Genomic DNA, 23,615 nt, shown 5'->3' on the forward strand with positions numbered 1-23,615 from the left:
ATCCCGTCTCTGAGGCTGATGCAAGAAGCTGGTGGTTCAAGCTGCAGCATGTGCTGAATGCAGTGATATTCCCAGTGACCCATGTCCCATCCCTTTGACAGCTCTGCCCTGCCCGGAGAACAGCCAGTACCAGCTCTGCAGCTCCACGTGTCCTGCCACCTGCAATGACCGAGCGGCCCCTAACAACTGCTCCTTGCCCTGCGTGGAGACCTGCCAGTGCAATGAGGGCTTCGTGCTGGATGCTGGGAAATGCATCTCCAAGGCTGGCTGTGGGTGCGAATTTGAGGGACGCCTCTATGCCCCTGGAGAGCAATTCTGGGGGAACGACGCCTGCACGAGACGCTGTGTCTGCAACCCGCAAACCAGGCAGGTGAGCTGCCAGGTCGCAGGGTGCAGGGCTGGGGAGCAGTGCCAGGTGGAGAAAGGCATCCAGAACTGCTACCCCACCAACTACGCCAGCTGCATGACCAGCGGGGGCTCCCACTACCACAGCTTTGACGGGCAGAGGTTCGACTTCCAGGGCACCTGCCAGTATCAGCTCTCCGGGCTGAGCAAGAAGAGCCAGGAGCTGGTGGATTTCCGGGTCCTGGTGCGGAACGCCCGCCGGGGTGGTCAATCGGTGTCCTTCAGGAAAGTAGTGCAGGTCCACGTATATGGAGTGGAGACCACCGTCAGCTGGGCCTATCGGGGCAAGATCATGGTGAGTGAGCCTAGACTGGGGAGACGCCAACCGGTCAAGGGCAAGGACCGTCTTCCTAGCTGGTCTGATTCTACGTCAGCCTGAGTTTCCTCACTTCCTGTCCTAAACTCTCCATCCAGCAGTAGCCTCCCCGCAGGGCCTATCAGAGAAGTCCAAAGCACAGACGTTGATACAACCCCTTCTTGAGGCTGGGAAGTGCCCATTTCACAGCTGGGGAAACTGAGGCATTGACAGATTAAGGAACTGTCACACAATCACCCAGCAAGTCTGGACTAGAACCTATCATTACCTTGCAGGTGTAACCAGTAGACCCCACTCACCTCAGAGATGGGAACAGAACCCAGGAGTCCTGGCTCCCAGCCCCCCTCCCCCCCCGCTCTAACCCACTAGACTCCGCTCCCCTCCCAGAGTCAGGGAGAGAACCCAGGAGTCTTGGCTCCCAGCTTCCCCTGCTCTAACCCACTCGACCCCACTCCTCTCCCAGAGCTGGGGAGAGAACCCAGAGCTCCCAATACTGTGCCTTAACCTTGAGACCATCTGTTCTCCTCAGTAACTTGTGGTCTGTGAATCAGCTTCCCTACTCCAGATGTAGCTGCATCTCAGAGCTGGGCAAGCCATCCCTATGTGACATTATGTGTGCCTGTTCCCCAGCTGCCCCACCTTAGACACAGCTGCATTTCTGCACTGGGGCTCAGTGATCATTGCACAGTCTTGTATCAAGGTGTCTGTCTCTATCCCTAGGTGAATGGTATTTTGACCAACCTGCCATACCAAGTGGGCACAGGGAAGATCTCCATGTACCAGAGAGGCTGGGATGCCGTGATCCAGACAGATTTTGGCCTCACTGTCACCTTCGACTGGCACAGCCGGGTCACTGTCACCATGCCCAGCACCTATGCCAGCACCCTGGGTGGTCTGTGCGGCAATTTCAATGGGGACAGGAGTGACGAGCCAGCTGGGAAGGCCGGGGTGGGTGCCGGGCGCAGCTGGAGGGTGGCTGAGCCCCTGGGCTGCGGCGAAGTCGATGTGGGGGCCTGCCCCGACCTGGAAGCCCTCGCCCATCGCCAGCGGGGCGTCAACACCGAGTGCGGGATCATCCTGGAGAACACCGGCCCCTTCAGGGAGTGCCACAGCAGAATTGATCCCGAGGGCTTCTTCCTCGACTGCGTGTCCGACTACTGCGTGTCCAAGGGGCAGATGGCCGTGCTAGGGCAGGTGGTTGCCGGCTATGCCTCAGCCTGCCAGGCCGCTGGGGTAATTGTACATCCCTGGAGATACCACGTCTTCTGGAGTGAGTGTGCGCCCGTCACATGGCGCTGTCCGCTGGGCAGGGTTCCTGGGCTGGGCTACCACACAGGGCAGGCTGGGCGGCGTGAGGCGCCCTCCTGGTCTCCGATCCATGAACCTATGGATTGCTCTATCCTTAATGAGGGAGAATAGTTACAAACCTGGATAATCCAACCAGGTCCCAGCTGGGGTCTATCGGCTGTAGCTCCATTGAAGTTAATGTGGCTAGATCCCAGCTCGGGTCAACCAGCCGTAGCCTCATTGGAGTCAATGGGGCCACATTCCCCAGCTGGTGAGAATCTGCACGATTGCATTCAAACCAATTGTGTTACACTGACAAACAGCAACTGAGGGTTTGCTCTGTTTTTATCCCCTGAGCTGGCTGAGAGAATGGGCTTTTCCCCTCTAGGGGGCACTGTCTCCAATCCTGCCCCAGGGTGGGGGGCTGGTTGGCTCAGGGGCGCAGGGAATGGGGCACTGGGCCTTTCTCCTCCAGGAGGTGCTGGCTCCCATCCAGCCCCTGGGCGGGGACTGGCTGGCTCGGGCTCGGGTGGGGTGGGGGTGAGGAATGGGGCCTTTCCCCTCCAGGGGGCGTCAGCTCCGATCCTGCCCCAGGTTGTGGGGCTGGCTGGCTCAGGGGGGCAGGGAATGGGGCAAGGGCCTTTCCCCTCCAGGGGGCGCCAGCTGTGATCAGAAACTGCTGCTCTGACACCTCATTCTGTTCCCGTCGCAGAGCCAGCCTGTCCCCTGAACAGCCACTATGAGGTTTGCGCCCGGGGCTGCCAGCCGACCTGCAGCAGCCTCTATGCCCCAGTTCAGTGCTCGGCCCAGTGCTGGGAGGGCTGCGTCTGTGATGAGGGCTTTGTGCTGAGCGGTGACCGCTGTGTGCCCATGTCCCAGTGTGGCTGCGTCCACCAGGGCTTTTACTACCAGGCCGGGGAGACCTTCCATCCGACATGCCAGGAGCAGTGCATCTGCCAGGCCGGCGGGGACGTGGCCTGCAAGGGCTTGTCCTGTGGCCCCAAGGAGGAGTGTAAGGTGGCGGGCAGCGTCCGGAGATGCCACCCTGTGGGATCCGCCACCTGCACCGTCTCTGGAAGCTCCCACTACATCACCTTCGACGGTGCTGCTGCCAACTTCCAGGGCACCTGCACCTATGCCCTGGCCACGACCTGCACTGACACCCAGAAGCTGATGCCCTTCACCGTCCACCTGGAGAACAAGCTGAGGGGCACTAAGCAGGTCTCCGTGGCCAAGCTGGTGTCCATCCGCCTCTATGGGACCACCCTTTCCCTGCTGCAGGGCATGAGGGGGCTGATCAGGGTAAGTCCTGCTCATGGGATGGGTCAAAGAGGAGCGGACTCTGTAGTGGGGTGGGCAGAACAGTAGGGCCAGTCCTGACATCTCAGAGACAGCAGAGTGCCTGTTGGCTAAGAGGGGTGCCCCCAGCTGAGCTCTATCCCCCCATCTGCCTCTGGGACCGGCCCTTCCAGGGCCGTAGCATTAGATGCCCCCTACACAGGGTCAGAGACCTGGGCGGGAGGGGAAGAGTGACTCTGGAGTCATCCGTCTGAAATCTGAGCTGGCTCTGGATTTATCCTGGAGGAGCTGCAATCAGAATCCAGCCCTGACCCTATTGCAGTCAGGGGTGACTCTGGATTTACACTGAATCTGGCCCTGGCTCTTTTGGGATTTACGTGCGTAGAACAGAGTGGAATTCAGCTTGCGTGCTTTCCTGTTGCATCTCTCCCCGGCCCCAGTGTCTGCTCCCCCTGCTCCCATGGGATGCTCTGTCTCTCCCAGGTGGACGGGGTGTCCCACAATCTGCCTGTGGTTGTGGCCGATGGACGGCTTTGGGCGTATCAGCATGGTGGGAACGTGCTGGTGCAAACCGACTTCGGCCTCACCGTGAGCTACGACCTCCTGTACAACGTGAGAGTCACCATCCCGGGGAACTACCAGGGACGACGAGTTCCTGCTCCCCGATGGCAGGGCAGCCCCTGATGTAGCAGCGTTTGCCTCCGCCTGGAAAATCCCAGTCCCAGGGGTGGCCTGTGCAGATGGATGCGCCGGGAACAGCTGCCTGGTTTGTGAAGAGACCAAAAAGGACGTCTTCAAACAGCGCCACTACTGCGGGCTGCTCACAGCCTCCGACGGCCCCTTCGCCGCCTGCCACGGCACGGTCAGCCCCAGCGTGTATTTCAACAACTGCCTGTATGATGTGTGCTTGGGCAACAGGGACTCCCAGGTCCTGTGCCAGAGCATCCACAGCTATGTGACGGCCTGCCAGGAGGCCGGGGCCCCCATCCAGCCCTGGAGGAGCCCCTCCTTCTGCCGTAAGTGCCGCGATGCTGATGGGGTGTGGGGGGCTGTCCCGCTCACCCTCCTTGATCTGGGGGGGCATCAGGTCTGGGCATCTCATACCAGACCCTTAGCTTATCTGTTTCTTCTCATCCAGTCTTTCCTCATCCTCCCAGTCTGGCTCCCTTTCCATCCATGCTGGTGCACAGAATAATCTGAGCCACATGTTCCTTAGTCCTAAAGTCCTGCACAGAGGGACACAGACCGTGGGTCAGATTCGCAGGCTGGGTGGGAGGGGCTGTACCCTGGAAAGCAGCGACTCTGGAAAGGACCCAGGTGTCCTGATGGAGCCAGCTGCCCATGAGAATGAGATGCTGTGGCCAAGAGGGTGAGCGTGACCCTGGGCTGGAGAAGCAGGAGATAGTGAGGAGAAGCCAGAAGGTGGGGTCCTCTTGAGATACGGCATTGGGGAGACCACGACTGGAGACTGTGCCCAGCTCTGGGGGGCTGCACGTCAGACAGGACATCGGAAAAGGGGGCGGGGTCAGAGCTACGGGAATGATCTGAGGGCTGAAAAACCTGCCCGAGAGCCAGGGACTGAAGGAGCTTGATCCAGTGTGTTTAACCCAGAGAAGGCTCAGAGGCTAGTCCTTGTCTTTCAGCACCTCCCTGGAGAGGAGATTTCAGGGAGCAGAGGGCTTGTTAACCCAATAGACAGAGGCAGAGCGAGAGCTGACAGTTGGTGGGCTGGGGGACGGAGCCAGAGAAATCGAGACTGGGAACAAAGGGCAGATTTTCCCTAGGGTGGGGAACCAACCCTGGGAACAACTGCTACAGCTACAGGGCAGTTTCCTGCCCTCTGAGTCTTTCTAGGGAGATCTCTCTCTCAAAGCTGCGCTCTAGCTCGACCATCAGATCTGGGCTGGGGCAGACTGGTTGCTCATGATGGTTCCTGCAAATCTATGACTCTGTGAATCAATAATTTCTCTCTTTATTTTAGCTCTGAGCTGCCCAGCCAACAGCCACTATGAGGTGTGTGCTGACCTCTGCACCGCGACCTGCGCCTGGATCACCGACTCCACCCCGTGCCCAGAGACCTGTGCCGAAGGCTGCCAATGTGACGATGGCTTCTTCTTTGATGGCCAGGGCTGCGTGACTGTGGAGAGTTGTGGCTGCTTCGAACGGGGGAGATACCTCAAGGTACTGCCCCCTGCTGGTAGATGAGGGTCTGATCCTATTATCCCTAACTGGGAACCTAAGACGAGCTCCTCAGTTGGAGCGAAGCAGATCTACAGCCTAGGGGCGCGTATTCTGGATCAAAACATTGGTCCCCTGGGCTTGGCATCCAACCCATTGGCCATGCTTAATTCCCGATCTCCAGAGACAAGCAAAGAACCCTAATGTGCTGCTTGTCACTACATTCTGTAGTCAACTCCTTGACCACACTTTGATGTGTTGTGAAAGATACCCAAGAGATCAATTAACCAACATCAGTTAGCTTAGAATCATAGAATCATAGAATAACAGGGTTGGAAGGGACCTCAGGAGGTCATCTAGTCCAACCCCCTGCTCAAAGCAGGACCCATCCCCAATTAAATTATCCCAGCCAGGGCTTTGTCAAGCCTGACCTTAAAAACTTCTAAGGAAGGAGATTCCACCACCTCCCTAGGTAACGCATTCCAGTGTTTCACCACCCTCCTAGTGAAAAAGTTTTTCCTAATATCCAACCTAAACCTCCCCCACTGCAACTTGAGACCATTACTCCTTGTCCTGTCATCTTCTACCACTGAGAATAGTCTAGAACCATCCTCTTTGGAACCACCTCTCAGGTAGTTGAAAGCAGCTATCAAATCCCCCCTCATTCTTCTCTTCTGCAGACTAAACAATCCCAGTTCCCTCAGCCTCTCCTCAAAAGTCATGTGTTCCAGACCCCTAATCATTTTTGTTGCCCTTCGCTGGACTCTCTCCAATTTATCCACATCCTTCTTGTAGTGTGGGGCCCAAAACTGGACACGGTACTCCAGATGAGGCCTCACCAGTGTCGAATAGAGGGGAACGATCACGTCCCTCGATCTGCTGGCAATGCCCCTACTTATACGTCCCAAAATGCCATTGGCCTTGGCAACAAGGGCACACTGCTGACTCATATCCAGCTTCTCGTCCACTGTCACCCCTAGGTCCTTTTCCGCAGAACTGCTGCCGAGCCATTCGGTCTGTTTCTTGGTAACAGTTAATAGAGTAGAGCCTGTGTCTGTCCCAGGATATTAGAGAGGGGATGAGTCTGTAGAGTTTCTCTTGGAGTTGCTTGGGGAAGGATTTGATAATGTCCTTCAATTACTGGGTAAATTGTGGTGTGAGGTCTTCTTGGAATCCTTTATAGGAGTGTCGTCACCCCCTTGTCTCTCTACAGCTCAGCTTGGCAGAATTCAGTTTTTATGGTTTTATCATTTCAACCGATAATACTGATGTTTAAGCATTTTTTGTTTTTATTGATTTAAATTTTCACAATGTGCAGAATTGTGGGTTTTAAGCATATATTTTATTTTGGCTAATTTACAAGATTCAAAAAGTTACAACTTTATAACCATTAAAACACAAATTGTCAGCCGCACATCAAAACCCACAACGTGAACAGTCTGAAATCAAACTCTGATCAGCATTGCAGCATTCTTCTTACCTTGCCTACCTGTGAATTTCGACGATTATGGATGAAAATATTTTTGTCCTTGGTTTGTGTGTACAGTGAAATCAGTGTTTGCCGGTACAAATCTAATCCTCCCAAGCCTAAAAAATAGTACAGGAAAAAAGAGTTCAATACAATAGGAACTTCTGGGAAGCTGTCACATGCTGCGTTGTTGAATTCCCCCTAGAAAGAAGGTGTGTCTCCAAAGTTACCGCTCCTTTTTTACACCCATCCTGTTTACAGATAAAAAGCTACTGTAGCCATCATCCAGAGGCTAGATTTAACCAATCATCTTTGTATCTTGCTTTTCGGGTACTGTGGTGTACCTCTTATCCCTGTGTTTTGACACATGGGTGTGAAGACATCTCCTTGGCTTGTACCAGGGTAACACCCCTATCTTAATCCTGACAGTTTTTCTATCAGTTTCAGCTAAAGTTAATGTAGGGCATTATGGGATACTTAGCACAAGTAAACCAGTTTATAGGAAGATGTAGGCCAGTTCAGGCCCTGTAACTTCTATAATGTTATAGTGCTTTGTCTGCTTAATGCATAGTCATAGATTAATCGATTTGTATATTCCAAGGCCAGAAGGGACCACTGTGGCCATCTACTCAGACCTCCTGCATAACAAAGGCCAGAGAGCTGTCCTCAGACCATTCCTAGAGCAGATCTGTTAGGAAAAAACATCCAATCGTGATTTAAAGATTGTCAGTGATGGACCTCACCCCGTGGGAAATAGTTCAAGTGGTTAATTGCTCTCATCATTAAAAATGTACGCCTTCGTTCCCGACGGAATTTGTCTAGCTTCAAGTTCCAGCCATTGGATCATGTTAGATCTTTCTCTGCTAGAGCGAAAAGCCCAATATTAACTAGTTGTTCCCTGGGTGGATGATTATAAACTGGGATCAAGTTACTCCTTAAGCTTCTCTTTGTTAAAGTAAAGAAACTGAGCTCCTTGAGTCTATCACTAGAAGCCATGTTTTCTAATGTTTTCATCATTCTCCTGGCTCCTCTCTGTCCCCGTTCCAATTTATCAACATCCTTCTCGACCTGCAGTCACCAAAACTGGACACAGGATTCCAGTTTCGGTCGCATCAGGGCCAGATACAGAGGACAAAACAATCTCTCTGCTCCTACTTGAGTTGCCTCTGTTTATGCCTCCCAGGATCACATTAGCTCAAACATTTTGGCCATGGCTCATGTTTAGCTGATTATCCATCCTGACCCCCACAGATTAATGTGCGTGGTGGGAATAATACATATCACTAATGTGGTTTTTTTATATGCATTAGCCCCGCATATATGGGTCAACACTATGCCACAGGGCTGAAGTCATCTCCCTGATCAGCCTGTTCCCTGAAAGAGATTGGACCCTCCTGTCACTTGCTCTTTCTTCTCGTCGCCAGACAAATTCAAATTGGAAATAAGGCACAGTCGTTTAGCAGCATGGGTGATTAACCAGTGGGACAAATTCCCAAGTGAAGTGCTGGATTCTCCACCCCTTGGTGTCTTCCAACCCCATCTGGCTGCCTTTGTGGAAGATGCTTTAACCAAACACGAGTGATTGGGCTCAACCCGGGAATAACTGGGGGAAGTTCCCTGGCCTATGTTCTACAGGAGATCAGATGAGATGATCCAGTAGAAATCTAAGCAAGCTCCTGCTGCAGGATCCTCTCTCTAACTTCCTGCAGCAGTGGGTTCCACAGGTTGATGAAGCAGAATGTCCTAAATTCTCTGGCCATCAATTTTATGGTTTATTATTCGGGTATAAAGGAAGCAATGGATGGTTCCTTCTTAATCACCCAGGCCTCACTTCATGCCCCCCCATCTCTGCTTCTTTCCAGGCTGAATACACCATGAATTGTTCCTTACAATTGGGAAAGAAAAGGGGTAACTTTGGGGAAGGGAGTCGAGTGGGTTAGAGGAGGGGGGGCTGGGAGTCAGGACTCCTGGGTTCTATCCCCAGCTCTGGGAGGAGAGCAGGGTCTAGTGGCTAGAGCAGGGGGACTGACAGCCAGGATTCTATCCTTAGCTTTGGTTTACCTCCAACAGAAGTTCTCACCAGTGAAAGGAAAATTTGATGTTTCTGCTCTGTGACATGGGATTATTTCCCCTTTTCCATCCAGCCCAATGAGACGGTGCTGGTGAACGAGTGTCAGCAAAGATGCAGCTGCAGCCCAGCCCGAGGGGTGAGCTGCGAGTCCCACAGCTGTGCCAGCAATGAAACCTGTGAGACCAAAAATGGTGTCACGGGCTGCATCAACAAAGGTAAAGGACAGTGGCTGATGTAAACATGCCGTGAGGGGTTATCGGAGCCAGAGTATATAGATAACAAGGAGTCTGGTGGCACCTTAAAGACTAACAGATTTATTTGGGCATAAGCTTTCATGGGCTAGAACCTGAGTATATAGATGATTGTCCATGCTACCAGCTAAGAGTGGGGTCTAATGGTTAGAGCGGGGGGCAGGGCTGGGAGTCAGGACTCCTGGGTTCTATCCCAGCTCCAAATGAGGAGTTGGGTCTAGTGGTTGGGGTGGGGGTCTGGGAGTCAGGACTCCTGGGTTGTATCCCAGCTCTGGGCAGGGAATTGGGCCTAGAGGCTTAGAGCGGGAATGGAGGCTAGGGGCCAGGACTCCTGGGTTCTTTCCCCAGTTCTGCTACTACCTTGCAGTTATTTAAAGTCTAGCCCTGACCTCTGCTTTGTTCTACTGAGCTAAGTTCTGCTGAATATTTTGGCTGGACACCTCCTTACGCTGATGGGGGAGGCTCTGAGCATACCCCATGGCAGGTCCCCAGCCAGCTCTCATCCCTCCGTCCTGCCCCGGCTGGGCTCTCTCCCTTCAGACCCATGCAAATCCCTGAGATGCTGGACCAAGGAGACATGTAAGGTCGAGAACGGCCGTGCAATGTGTGTCCCTGACTACAAGAAGACCTGCTGGGGCTGGGGGGACCCGCACTATCACACCTTCGACGGGCTGGACTTTGACTTCCAGGGCACCTGCACCTACACCCTGGCCAAGTACTGTGGGACTGACCCCACCCTGGAGCCCTTCACCATTGATGAGAAGAACGACAACCGGGGGGGGTAACCAGGTTGTCTCCTATGTGCGCCTGACCAACATCTACGTCTATGGGTACAACATCTCCATCCACAAGAAAGAGGTCGGCAAAGTCCGGGTGAGTCTCCCGGGTCAGGTCGGGCTTCCAGCCAGCTCAAGGGCAACACACCACGCTTCACACCAACACAACACAGCATAGCACAACTGCAACACACAAAACCTCATGGCAACACAACACAGCTTTGCACAGCGCAACTGTGGCATGAGACAGCACACATAGCATCATGCCACCACAACACGCTTCACAGCAACACAACGTATTCTTATACACCTGTACCCCCAACACAACACACAGTGCTGCCATTGTATTGTGTATAGTATCTTCCATAGCACCTGCAACACAATAGACTGTAACACAGAACACTGACACAATATTCTATATAGCGTTTTCTGTAGCACTGGTACCCCCAACACACCACAACACCCAATGCTGCCATAGTATTGTATATAGTATCTTCCAATACCCGGTACCCCCAACACAACATAACACAGTACCACAACATTGCCGCTGTATTGTGTATAGCATCTTCCATAGCACCTGTACCTGCAACACAATACACCACCACTGTATTGTGTAGCATCTTCTGTAGCATCTGTACTCCCAACACAACACACAATGCTGCCACTGTGTGGTATATAGCATCTTCCAATACACCTGTACTTCCAGAACAACACGATTACTATATTGCTTATAGTATCCCCCATAGCACCCGTAACCCCAGCACACAAGGCTGCCACTGTATTTTGTATGGCATAGAATCATAGAAGATCAGGGTTGAAAGAGACCTCGGGAGGTCATCTAGTCCAACCCCCTGCTCAATGCAGGACCAGTCCCCAACTAAATCATCCCAGCCAGGGCTTTGTCAAGCCGGGCCTTAAAAACCTCTAAGGATGGAGATTCCACCACCTCCCTAGGTAACCTATTCCAGAGCTTCACCACCCCCCTAGTGAAATAGTGTTTCCGAATATCCAACCTAGACCTCCCCCATCTTCCAATACACTGTCACCCGCAACACACAACGCTACCACTCTACTGTGTATTGCATCCTCCGTAGCACTTGTACCCCCAGCACACAAGGCTGCCAATGTATTGTGTATGGCATCTTCCAATACACCAATACTCCTAACAAAACACACCACAACACACAACACTGACCTATATTGTACAGCGCATCTTCCAGAGTACCCGTACCCTAACATGCCCGGCCCTGCCGCTGCGTTGTCATGCACGCCCTTTCCTGTCCCCGGCGTGGATGGCTGTGACCCTAATGCTCCTGCCCTTCCCCTTTGCAGCTGAATGATGTCATCACCAGCCTGCCGCTGACCCTGGCCGATGGCAAGCTGCGGCTTCTCCAGAGCGGCCTGAGCGCCATGCTGCAGACGGCCTTTGGCCTGGAGGTCTCCTTTGACTGGAACTGGCTGGTGGAGGTGACCCTGCCCAGCAGCTACTATGGCGCCACCTGTGGCCTGTGTGGGAATTACAACCAGGACCCCGCGGACGACATGGTGACGCCGGCTGATGCCCAGCCCAGCTCGGTGGTGGAGTGGGCCGCCAGCTGGAAGGTGAGGGACCGCGACCCATTCTGCTGGCACATCTGCCAGGGGAAATGCCCCACCTGTGAGGAGGAGCAGCGGCAGCGTTACTACCGGGACGAGGCCTGCGGGCTGATCGCCAAGATGGACGGCCCCTTCCGCGAATGCCACCGCAAGCTCAGCCCGGAGAACTTCTTCGACAGCTGCGTCTACGACGTCTGCCTCAACGGGGGCGCCAAGACCATGCTGTGCCAGGCGCTGGGTGCCTACGCCGCCAGCTGCCGCACAGAGGGGGTCGTGGTCCGCGACTGGAGGACGCAATCCGGCTGCAGTGAGTGTGGGGCCAGTGGGGAGAGGGTTAGAGCAGGAGGGTTGGGCGCCAGGACTCCTGTGTTCTATCCCTGGCTCTGGCAGGGGAGTGGGGTCTGGTGGTTAGATCAGGGGGCTGGGAGCCAGGTCTCCTGGGTTCTAAGTCCCAGCTCTGGGAAGGGAGTGGGGTCTAGTGGGTTAGAGCAGGGGGGCTGAGAGCCAGGACTCATAGGTACTATCCTTGGCTCTGGGAGGGAAGTGGGGTTTGGTGGTTAGAGCAGAGGGGGACTCAGAGCCGGGACTCCTGGGTTCTATCCCATCTGTGGGACGGGAGTGGGGTCTAGTGGGTCAGAGCAGGGTGGGCTGGGAGTCGGGATTCCTGGGTTCTATCCTCAGCTCTACATCTCCCATGATGCACCAGTGCTATTGACTCCCATGATGCACCGCTTCCCCTTTCCAAAAGGGTAGAGCATGGTGCATCATGGGTGATGTAGTCCAAACACAGAGCTTGGTTTATACATGAGAATGAGGCGCCTGAACTGTGGCCCCCAGGAGGCACTAGGACAACATTTCTGAATAGAACTTTTTAGATTTCTTTTTGTTTGTTGTCAGCTGAAATCTTCACCCAAAATAGACATTTTCCATGGGGGAAAATCCCTCATTTTTCGGTCAACACTCATGTTTCAGGGTATGACTGACTGCAGAGTCAGGAAAGGATTTTTCTCCAGTCTGCAGCTAGCTGCTGCGGGTGTAACACTTGAGTGTGTAGCATCCTCAGAGAGAAGTGGGATACAGGATTGGCTGGACCACGGTCTTATGCACTGGGACAGGAGTTTGGTCAGTTTTGCTGTTGTTAATTCTCCCCCAACTCTGATCCCAGCCCTGCCCTGCCCTGCGAACAGCCACTACAAGGCCTGTGGGAACGCCTGCCCGGCCAGCTGCTCTGACCAAACTTCCCCCTCCTCCTGCCGGGAGCCCTGCGTGGAGACCTGCCAGTGTGACAATGGTTACGTCCTCAGCGCCGGCCAGTGCGTCCCCATGGGGAGCTGCGGATGCGACTATAATGGCCGATACTACAAACCCAGCGAGGAGTTCTGGGCCGATGAGAACTGCTGCTTTCAGTGCAGGTGTGACCCCAGCCTGGGCATGGTGGTTTGCCAGGAGACCAGCTGCAAGGCCAGCGAGAGATGCGCCGTGGTCAATGGGATCCGTGGCTGCCATGCAATCAGCTACTCCACCTGCATGGCCTCCGGGGACCATCACTACACCGCCTTCACTGGGCGAAGATATGACTTCCAGGGCACATGCATCTACAAGCTGTCTGGGCTCTGCTCCAAGGACCCCACACTAACCCCCTTCAACGTCACAATCCAGAACAACCGTAGCAGCAGGGCCTTGTCCTTTGCTGAGGTGGTGACCGTGGAGGTATACGGCAGAACCATTGCAGTCAGCCAGCAGCACCCTCTCAGGATCCAGGTAGGGACGCAGCCATGGCCCTCTGAAGAGTGGGGCTCTTGGGGCCAGATCCCCAGTGGGTGGGAATGGGCCATCACTGAAGTGGAGTCAATGGGGCCAGATCCCACCTGGTGGAAATCCACAGAGGATGTGGGCTCTGATGTCTGTGTAAACCAAGGAGCCCACAGTTAAGTAGATAGTTGGTATGTTGGAAAATTTCAGTGCCATGTTGTGTGTATGATCCACAGCTACATAATGGGGGTGGGGGTTCAGTAGGGGGCGCTCTCCCTCAATGTCAGTGCTCAGCCCAGCTGCTCAGCGCAGAGCTGCGGTGCAGGAAATGGGGAGGAGATTATTGTTACAAAGGTCAAAGATTCTACTCAGCTGTTCCTTGGTGATTTTCAGGCACAGGTCTTTCTGTAGAAAGAATATGTACCGCTCCTGTTTAATTAACAGGGAAACTGAGGCACACAGCAGGACAAAGACATGCCCAAAATTACATAGACAGTCAGTGGAAGAGCTGGGAGTAGAACCCAGGAGTTCTGGCTCCCAGCCCTAACCACTAGACACCACTCCCACCTAGAGCCATGGATACGTCATGGATTCATAGGACTTGTGCTTTCTCTCGGCTCCGTACGATACATGTGGGGAAGCCCCTTCAGTGCGACAGCCCTTCTCGGGGGTCAAGCCGTAGCCCCTCCTCCTCCTGAAACCACACCCCTCTGAGCCCTCAACACATCTCTCACTCTGGGCCCCCTCAGGGAGTCCACTTGCTCTGCACCCCTGGGGCCTCCACTCCAGAGGGAGTAATGCCCCCTGTTCTCCAGACCGGAGTGACTCTCAGCCAGCGTAACACAGGAGAGTTTATTGAGCATCTGAACCCAGCAGAGGAAACTCTCTGGGCCTCAGGCCTGGCTTCCCTCAGCACAGCTCATCTAAGTCTCCCCTGCATCCAGGTGAGCTCTGGCTGCTCTCTCTCTCTCCAGTCCAGCAGCCCCCTCCTTCTAGCTGAACATCCTATACCCCTTCCCCAACAGCTCCTCCCCTGTCCTTTTTCCATCCCAGGTAAACAGGGTGCTGGGGCCCCTTTCTTCTGTCCTTTATTCCCCTCCAGCTGGAACTGGTTGGTCACGTCACTGGGGTCCTCTCTTCTCAGTCCATTGTCCTCCCACAGGCCAGAACCAGCTGACTGCCAAGCTGGGGTGGGCCTGTTAGTCAGCAGGTCACCAGTTGTTAGAGTTCCTCATCGCCAGGCCATTGTCCGGGGGTCCCAGCTGCTAGGTGAGGTCACGCCTGGTCCTCTGCAACAACAAACCCTCTCTCACCACCTTGTTAAACAGGCAACACAGGGAAACTGAGGCGCACACACACTATTCATGTAAAACACTACAAAAATCCTTAACTTCATCACAAGGTAGAACTTTGGAGTCCTGGGTCCCTGTCCCCTGCCCCCTCCTTGCAGTGTTCATTCAAAATTAAGCCCTGGCCATGCCATGTCTGTTCCAGGTTGATGGAGTCTTTGTGGATCTGCCTTACTACCACGAGGAGACACTCCAGGCCTACATCAGCGGAGCCCAAGTCCTCATCAAGACCGCCTTCAACCTGAGGGTGACCTTTGATGGGAGCAGCCTGGTCCAGGTCACCATGCCCAACACCTACGCCAATGCCCTCTGCGGTCTATGTGGCAATGGCAACCAGAGCCCCGGCCAAGATCTGATCATGAGGGATGGGAGCCGGGCCACCAATGCCGTCCAGTTCGCAGAGAGCTGGAAGGTGGGGGAGGTCCCAGGGTGCTCGGACAGCTGCACCGGGGACTGCCCAGTCTGCAGTGAGGCTCAGAGACAACCCTATAAGGGAGACCAGTACTGCGGGGTCCTCACCACAGGGGATGGGCCATTCAGACAGTGCCACGGAGCCATCGACCCAGCCCCCTTCTTCAATGATTGTCTCTCCGACACCTGCCAGTACAAAGGGCATCACTCGGCTCTGTGCGGCGCGATCGGCGCCTACGTGACGGCCTGCCAGGCTGGGGGCATCCAGATAGGGCCTTGGAGAACAGCCTCATTCTGCAGTGAGTGTCGCCTGTGGGATGCTACTTTAGGGACTGGCGTGTGCGCACCAGCCCCTGCTGCTGGGGACACGGGGAGTGGATGTCAGAATTTCTCACCCACATGCCACGCACATTTGTGGCTTACTGCTATCTAAGGGAGATTGGCCTGAGGCTCACGCAGCTTGGGGAGGGATAGAACCCAGCAATCCTGGCTCCAGCACCCCCCGCCCCCAACCACTAGACACCATTCCCCTCCCAAAGCTGGGGATAGAACCCAGGAGTCCTGACTCCCAGTTTCACACCCACCCCAGTTCTGTCCACTGTACCTTAATGGGCCTTTTATCTCACCCCCATCTGCACATTCCCTCTGATCTTCTCCTGCAGGCCCCACCTGCCCCCATAACTCCCACTATGAGCTCTGTGGGAGCGGCTGCCCTGCCACCTGCCACGGGCTCTCGGCGCCGGATGGCTGTGACGCTCCCTGTGCCGAAGGGTGTTTCTGCGACGCCGGGTTCCTCCTGAGCGGAGACCGGTGCGTCCCCGTCGCGCAGTGCGGCTGTGTGCACCAGGGCACGTACTACAGGAAGGGAGAGGAGTTCCACGCCAGCGCCTCCTGCCGGGAGCGGTGCCGGTGCCAAGACAACGGGGTCGTCGAGTGCCAGGAGGCCTCCTGCGGAGCCAGCGAGCAGTGCAGGGTGGAGAACGGAGTCCTGGGCTGCCACGCCACGGGCTGCGGCAAATGCACCGTGGCCGGCAATTCCCACTACCTGACCTTGGACGGATGGGCCTTCGACTTCCAGGGCTCCTGTGCTTACACCTTAGCCGAGCTCTGCAGCAGCAGTGCCTGGCTGGCGAACTTCTCTGTGGTGGTGGAGAAGGAGAGCTCTGGCGATGGTCGTGTGGCTTGGACAAGGATGCTGGTAGTTTCTGTCCATGGCTACGCCATCACCGTGGAGAGGGGGAGGAAATGGAGTGTTGTGGTAAGGTCCCCGTGTGCTTTGAGTCCCGTTGCTGGCCAACTCCATATTTGCTGGTTATTCCGCAGCCTGACCCGGGTGCCCTGACGTCCAGATGTAGCATGGCTGGAGTGGAGGGGAGGGATGGCCCCCATGGTGAGGGTGCTTGGGAGATTTGGGTGCCAGTCCCTGCTCCATCAGAGGCTGACTGTGTGACCTTGAGCAAGTCCCTGTACATGTAACCTGGGTGTTAGCCCAAACCCTTCCACTGTCCACATGGAAAAACCTCTGACCTGGGGCTTTAAACCCTGGCTAGCTGACCCAGCTCCTAGTGGGTTAGAACTTCAACTTGGGCTGGCAGCTGACGCAGGCTCAGTCATTCGAGTGTGGATGGTCCTCTAGTGCCTTTCCACAATTCCTGCCTAAGGACAGGCAAGTTCTCTCACAGTTGACTGGGAAAGGATCCCAGAGTGTCTCATCACTCAGGCTATGCCCCCAGGCAGAACGGGCGAGCCTGGAGATGGGAATGCGGGGAGGGCTCTGCAGTGAGGAGGCACACACCCAAGCTCGGCTAAGCTCAGACTCGAGTACCAATCACTTGGGTTAGCTGTGCAGTGAAGACAGATTCTTTGTCCATCTATGCCTCAGTTTCCCCAGTTGTACAATGGGGATAATGGCACTGCCCTGCCTCCCAGGCAGATTGTCACAATAAATATGCTAAAGGGCTGCTCAGATACCAAATTAATGCAGACCAGATAAGGACCTAGAATAGAGCCAGGGCACCTGGGCTCTATTCCCAGCTGCTCTGCTGGTTGACCGTGGACAGGTCCCTTCCCCTTTATGTGCCTTATTTTCCCCGACTGTATAACAAACTCCCCTGCGGCACCACGGTGCCATTTCAGAAATATTTTGGTGTTTTGCTGAAAAAAGTTGAAATTTTCCTTGGGGCTGGGGTGGGAAAATGCCAATGAAGTGAGCTGTAGCTCACGAAAGCTTCTGCTCAAATAAATTTGTTAGTCTCTAAGGTGCCACAAGTCCTCCTTTTCCATTTTCAGAGTAGTTCTACTAAGTCAGAAATGCCGGTGGTCTCATATGCCGAGTCTAGAAGTAGTCTAGCCCCAAGAGTGGGGCAAAAAATGGTGGTAGTATGGGTTATATCTTCACAAACGTCGGGGCAGCCTCTCCCCAAAATCCACCCAACCTCTCCCAACTGCATTTAAATCAAGATCCTGCATTAAGCTAAGACGAGATAAATAAAGAAATAGACGGCAAAGAGAGAGGCCTTGGCAATTTGTCTAGTCCAGGTATGTGTCCTGGAGGACTAGCTAGAGGAGAGACAGAACTTGGCCTTGCCTAGGAAGAAGAGCCAATATGGGCCCGAGTCCCAGGAAGCCCCAGTAGATCAGCCTATGGAAGTTACATGACAAAACTCAAGTCAGTTTTTCTGGAATCTAATGCAGTGATGGGCAAACGTCCCTTTCCTTGGCACAGGTGAACGGGGAGCTCTACGCTCTGCCGCTGGCCCTAGACAGTGGGAGAATCCGCGTGAACCAGGAGGGGAAGAATGTTGTCGTCCAGACTGATTTTGGCCTCAAATTCTTTTACGATGCTTCGTACTACGCCTTGGTGTCCGTCCCCAGCTCCTACAAGGGACACGTGTGCGGCTTGTGCGGCAACTTCAACGGTGACAAGAATGACGACTTCCTGCTGCCCGGTGGGAAGAGTGCCCAGAACGCGGATGAGTTTGGGGCCTCCTGGAAGGTGCCCGTTGATGGTGCCACGTGCGCCGATGGCTGTGGTGAGAGGTGCCCGGTCTGTGATGCAGCCAAGACAGCGCCGTACCAGGTCGAGAGCTCCTGTGGACTGATCAGAGCCACCTCGGGTCCCTTCAGAGACTGTCACTCGCTGGTCAGCCCTGCCGAGTACTTCAACCATTGTCTCTATGACATGTGTGCCGCCAATGGGGCGGGAGAGACACTCTGCCAGAGCCTCCAGGCCTACGCGGCCGCATGCCAGGCAGCTGGGGCCAAAATCAGAGCCTGGAGAATGGCCTCCTTCTGCTGTAAGTTTATAGAGCAACCTACAGCCCTGGGCTGAGGTAACTTCCCAGACCTCATCCCTCCTCTGTCTGCTCCCCCTCCTGCATCATCCCCACTCCCTGGGACCCCAGATCTCTTGATCCCAGCCCTCTCCTCACCCTACCACTGCCCCACCCCCCAAAAAACCTGATCAGCAGCAGCAGCTTGGTCTTTAAAAAACCAAACAAACTAGAAAACATCCAGAAAAATAACTTGACTTGCTCAGACCAAGGAGTCCCTAGTGGAGCTGGGGATTGAACCCAGAACACTGGTGTCTTAAAGGTGCGTCTCCATGGCAACACAACCAATCAACCAACCCAGCCAAAAAACCAGAGCTTGGTCTGTGAATAGGATTGGGGGGTGGGTCTCAGAGCCCTGATGGGAACATCTGCACTGTTATAGAGCCACGTAGCTATGTTGCTATAGGCATATGGGCATACGCTAAATAAGCTGTAGGTGTGGCTGAAGGCAGTAGCAGAAAAGCCTGCAGGCTCCTGTAACAGTAGCATAGCCAAACTAGCTAAGGTTCAAGGCCTAAAGACTTGATACAAGCAACTAACCAATAGGTGCCATCTTGTGACAGACGGTCACAAGACAAGAGTGCTGTTATAAGCCAAAGTGCCGACAGGTAATCACAGGACACCTGTTTGTACCAGCTTTAGCCGTGTAGGCGACCTAGCTATGTCAGTGTACGCACTACAGCCGTGTCCCTCTGATGTAAGTGCCCTAATACACCGACATCATAATTCCACCCCCGTGAGAGGCGTAGGGCTTTTGTCAGGGTAGTTAGGGCAAGGCAGTGTCCATGTAGACACTGTGCTCCTTACAACAGCTGTTGGCTGCTTTTTCAGTTTAAAGCTGGGCAGTTGACTGCCCCTGGCTCCCTGCTCTGAGCCAGGCTGTGCCTGCCCGGCTCCCCGCTCAGGGAGGTGTGAAGCCCAAGTGGCTGCCCCCCGCTCCTGGCTGGGATTGGGGAGACGAGAAACCCAGGTGGCTGCCCCCTGCTCCTGGCTGGGATTGGGGAGGCGAGAAGCCCAGGTGGCTGTCTCCCCAATCCCAGCAGGGAGCCAAGAAGCCCAGGCGACTGGCCCCTGCTCCCAGTTGGGGGTTGGGAGCCTGGGCAGCTGGCTCCCAGCAGGGAGCTGAGAGCCTTGGCTCTCAGCCCCTCTCACTGGCCCTCTGCAGTCGGTGGAAGTGCTCCTGGTGAGGACATGCATCACTGACAGAAGGAGGGTAGTGTGGACATCAGCCACTGCAGTAATTACATAGGTCGGCTTAAGTCTGTAGTGTAGACATGCCCTTATTCACCTGGTGTACATGTGATGGATCTAAAACACATGGGTTTGCTGCCAGTGTTGCTTGGGCGTTTACTCTTTGTTTTATTCCTCTCTCTCTTTCTCATTTGTTTCTCTCTCCAGCTCTGGCCTGCCCGGCCAACAGCCACTATGAGCTGTGCACTAGATCCTGCGATTTCACCTGCGCTGGCTTGTCCACCCCTGCCCAGTGCACCGGGAAGTGTTTTGAAGGCTGCCAGTGCGACGTGGGCTACGCGGCTGACGGGGAGGGGTGCGTGTCCGTGGATGGGTGCGGCTGTGTGCGCGACGGACGCTACATCAGGGTGGGTGCTGGGGTATCGGGGTGTGAAGTTTCTCAGGCCGGCTGCTGCCCTTGCTACCTGCTGACCTGACTGAAACAGGAGGAGGAGGGAGAGGAGCTGAGTTGAGGACACAAGAGGTCCCACTGAAAAAACAAAGAGGGTGTGGTACTTCCCCAAGCTCCACCCACAGAATAAGCTCCACCCACGAGTCACTACTTGGGTTGTACAGACCTTCAAAGTATGAGCTGGTTCCTTGCAGCAGCTGGGGGCAGGAACTGGGAAATGCACACAGACTTCTGAAATTCCTACTATGGAACTAATTGCATCTGGCTATTTCTAGCTCTGACCTAATGAATTGACAGCTTCTTTCAACATCAGAGGGTTGCAATCCACCAACAGTATGGCTGAATTTTGTCCTTTACATCTGGAAATTTGTGGAGCACTAGTGGTCTTGCAACTAGAGCTGGGTGAATTTTTGCCCCAGACCTTTTGCCCCCCCCACACCAGAGAAAAATGCAGATTCAGTGACACCAAATTGTTTTGCGAATTTGTGTTGGTTTAGTTGAATTATTTCAGCCAAAAAACAACCTGACAAAAAATTCAGAAAAAATCCAAGTGTTTTGTTTCAACATTTTTTAAATGGAACATTTTGATTTTTCGGTTTGGTTTTCTCTTTTAAAATAAAATTAAAGGAAATTTTGAAACCAAGTTCATTTGAACCAAAAAAAAAAAAAAGGGGGAAAGTTTTGTTTCAGTGTTGAGCATTCTCAAACACTTGTGGTTGTTTTTGTTAATAAAATTAAAGGAAATCTTGAAACCAGTGGCTTGCGACGCCTTTTGTAGTGAGGAATGCAGGAACTTTTTAATTGAATAAATTCGGCACTAAACTTTCCATCCTGATGAAGAATTCCTGCCACTGGCTCTGTCCTATCGTGGGTAATTCAGTTCTATGCTTCCATGCTGTTGGTCGTCCAACCTTTCTAGTGATGTCCCCCAAAAGTGCCTCCTCCATATGGAATCACCTCGCACGGGTGGTGTGTGTGAGGCCACACTGTGCAGAGATTAGACGCTGCTTTGCTGTAGAATATGTGGTTGTGGGCTGGACGGAACAGTCCCCTGTAGGCTGGATCCATCCCATGGGCTGTCTGTGGGACCAGGTTTTTTGTGAATTCTGGGGCATGCTACTGTTTGAACCAACCGCAAATGTTTTAAAAGGGTCAGCTGTGAAAGAAAACAATTTGGGGTTTTTTTTGGTTCAAATCAGCTTTTCTGTTTCAAAATTTCCTTCAATTGTATGAATAGAGCCAGTCTCGAGGGTGTAAAAATGATGGACCTTGAAACAAAACATTTTGATTTTGTTGAAACAAAATAGTGGGTTTGACCCAAAACTATCTTTTTTGGACTTTGAAATGCGCTGAAAGTTTTGACAAACTTCATTTTCAGTTTGACCTGAAACAATTTCTTTTGGAGTTGCCAGCAAGGCAAAAAAATTGCTGTTCACACAGTTTACTCGTGTCTTTGCTGCTGTTTTCTAGTTGCTTGCTGGTCACTCTGGGGGTTTTTGGATACCACTGGTTCCAGGGATGTTGAGACTTGACTCCCTTAAGCTGAAAGATGAAGGGAGAGACAAGAAGCTGCTTGAGAGGCTGGAAGCGGGCACCTGAAATCAGGCCTCTCCCGGCCGATCTGGGCAGTCTGTCTTGGCATTATCAGTGCTTCTGCATCTGTTCTTAGCAGGGTTCCCTCAGCTGCCCGCGTCAGGGGTTTTGGGGAGGGAGATATGGCTGCTTCCCGCCACTGATATGGAAACTTGATTTTCTCTCCAGTGAAAATTTAACAGAGTTGTTTGGGAATTTCTCTGCAGGCTGGGGAGAGCGTCGTCTCCGGTGACTGCTCTGAGACGTGCACCTGCCATGCCACAGCCGGGCTCGTCTGCGAGCCACACAGCTGCCCTGCTGGAGAGGCCTGTGCGCTCCAGGATGGGGTGCGCGGCTGCGTGAAGCGGGAAGGCTGGTGCACGCTGCTCCCCGGAGCCTGGCTCACCTCCTTCGATGGCACTTCAGGGAAGGTCCTCGACAGTGGGGCCTATGAGGTGGCTTCGCTCTGCAACGGCAGCGCCCCCTCCTGGTTCAGGGTGGTGGTAGAGGTCCAGCAGTGCAGCAACGGGGGAGTGGTGGCTGGTGCAGCCATCTACGTCTTCTTCCAGGAGGCTTTTGTCGTTGTCAAGAGGAACAAGGAGACGTGGGTAAGAGGGGACTGGGTCAGAACTGGGGCTGAGACACAGGGGAGAGATTCCTTCTATTAGAGCCATGCTCTAACTAAATAATAAAATCCAGGAGTCCTGGCTTCCAGCCCCTCCCCACCTGCTGCTCTAACCCACTAGACCCCCCCCCCCTCCCCGAGCTGGGGACAGAACCCAGAACCTTGGCTCTCAGCCCCCCCTGCTCTAACCCACTAGACCCCACTCCCCTCCAAGAGCAGGGGACAGAACCCAGAAGTCCTGGCTGTCAAACCCTCCTCACCCCACTCCTCTAACCTACTAGAACCCACTCTGCACAGACCCAAGATGTCCATTGCCCCTCCTGTTGTGCATGGACATAACGGTTTTTTACAGTTATTGTAGACAGAGCTGCTGGGAATTAAAATCGTGGGAATATTGAACATCCACTTGAAGCCATTTTTGTGCTGCCCGTTTTGGAAATGGGCCAGGTTTTTATTGACATTTTTCACCAATTTATCAAATTGTTTCTATGCCAAAACGGGTCATTTTCCGAATGGGAAGGGAGAGGAATTCCACACACCGATGGAGCCAGCTGATCCTGTTGCCCTGCGACGTGGCCCATGGACTCCAGGCCCCGCTGCCCTGCGATGTTGTCACTCAGTCTCACTCACCCCCATGTCTTCCTGTCCTTCCCATCTGTGTGTTCCAGGTGAACGGGCACCCGGTGCCGCTCCCGGTGAAGATCTCCAATGTGTCTGTGAGCGAATCTCAGGGTGGCGTGGCCGTGGTCCAGGCCTTGGGACTGCAGGTTCTGTTCAGTCCCAGTGGGGAGGTGTTGCTGAGAGTCGGCGAGAGTCTGGCTAACAAGCTGTGCGCACCCTGCGGGAACTTCAACGGCAACGTCTCTGATGACCTGCGGCTGCCCAGCGGGGCAGTTACAGGGAACCTCGCGGAGGTCGTTGCTGCCTGGAAATCCAGAGACTTCTCCAGGTGGTGAGTGGCTCTGCAGACAGCCTGTTCTGGCATCCTCAACACCCCATTCTGCGTGTCCAGAGGATGCCCAGATCCCATTGATTTTCAGACCCACACCCCACTTGGTCCCAACCTCTCTCTCAAGCCATCTAGCCAGCATGGCTTCCCACTACATCTCAGCTCTAGTTATCGGTACTCTGGTAGTGGTGGCCCACTGCAGAGCTCACTTCCGGGATCCCTAGCAGTGTTGCCCCCCATCCCGCTGGGTGGGGTTTGTGTTTCATTTTGGCTTTCTCTTTGTCACCGGGTCAGGCACCTCCTGCGATTGCAGGAGTTGCAGGTGCCTCCTGCTGC

At 54.1% G+C, this 23,615-nt stretch overlaps 1 protein-coding gene across 1 annotated transcript in view; it reads left to right on the top strand.

Annotated features, from left to right (window-relative positions):
- The window catches only part of LOC140902925 (IgGFc-binding protein-like), a 32,040-nt gene extending 8,754 nt beyond the window's left edge, over window positions 1-23,286 (top strand). Inside the window, 17 exon segments of the mRNA XM_073323508.1 lie at window positions 102-700; window positions 1,442-1,991; window positions 2,721-3,310; window positions 3,791-3,975; window positions 4,067-4,323; window positions 5,289-5,488; window positions 9,098-9,239; window positions 9,816-10,051; window positions 10,053-10,148; window positions 11,384-11,954; window positions 12,813-13,408; window positions 14,894-15,458; window positions 15,822-16,411; window positions 17,885-18,455; window positions 19,890-20,089; window positions 21,933-22,313; window positions 22,999-23,286. Coding sequence (XP_073179609.1) covers window positions 102-700; window positions 1,442-1,991; window positions 2,721-3,310; window positions 3,791-3,975; window positions 4,067-4,323; window positions 5,289-5,488; window positions 9,098-9,239; window positions 9,816-10,051; window positions 10,053-10,148; window positions 11,384-11,954; window positions 12,813-13,408; window positions 14,894-15,458; window positions 15,822-16,411; window positions 17,885-18,455; window positions 19,890-20,089; window positions 21,933-22,313; window positions 22,999-23,286 — 6,617 coding nt within the window.
- Window positions 23,287-23,615: the final 329 nt, after the last annotated feature.

This window comes from Lepidochelys kempii, chromosome 24, assembly GCF_965140265.1.
Source record: "Lepidochelys kempii isolate rLepKem1 chromosome 24, rLepKem1.hap2, whole genome shotgun sequence".
In the NCBI taxonomy this organism is placed as follows: Eukaryota; Metazoa; Chordata; order Testudines; family Cheloniidae; genus Lepidochelys; species Lepidochelys kempii.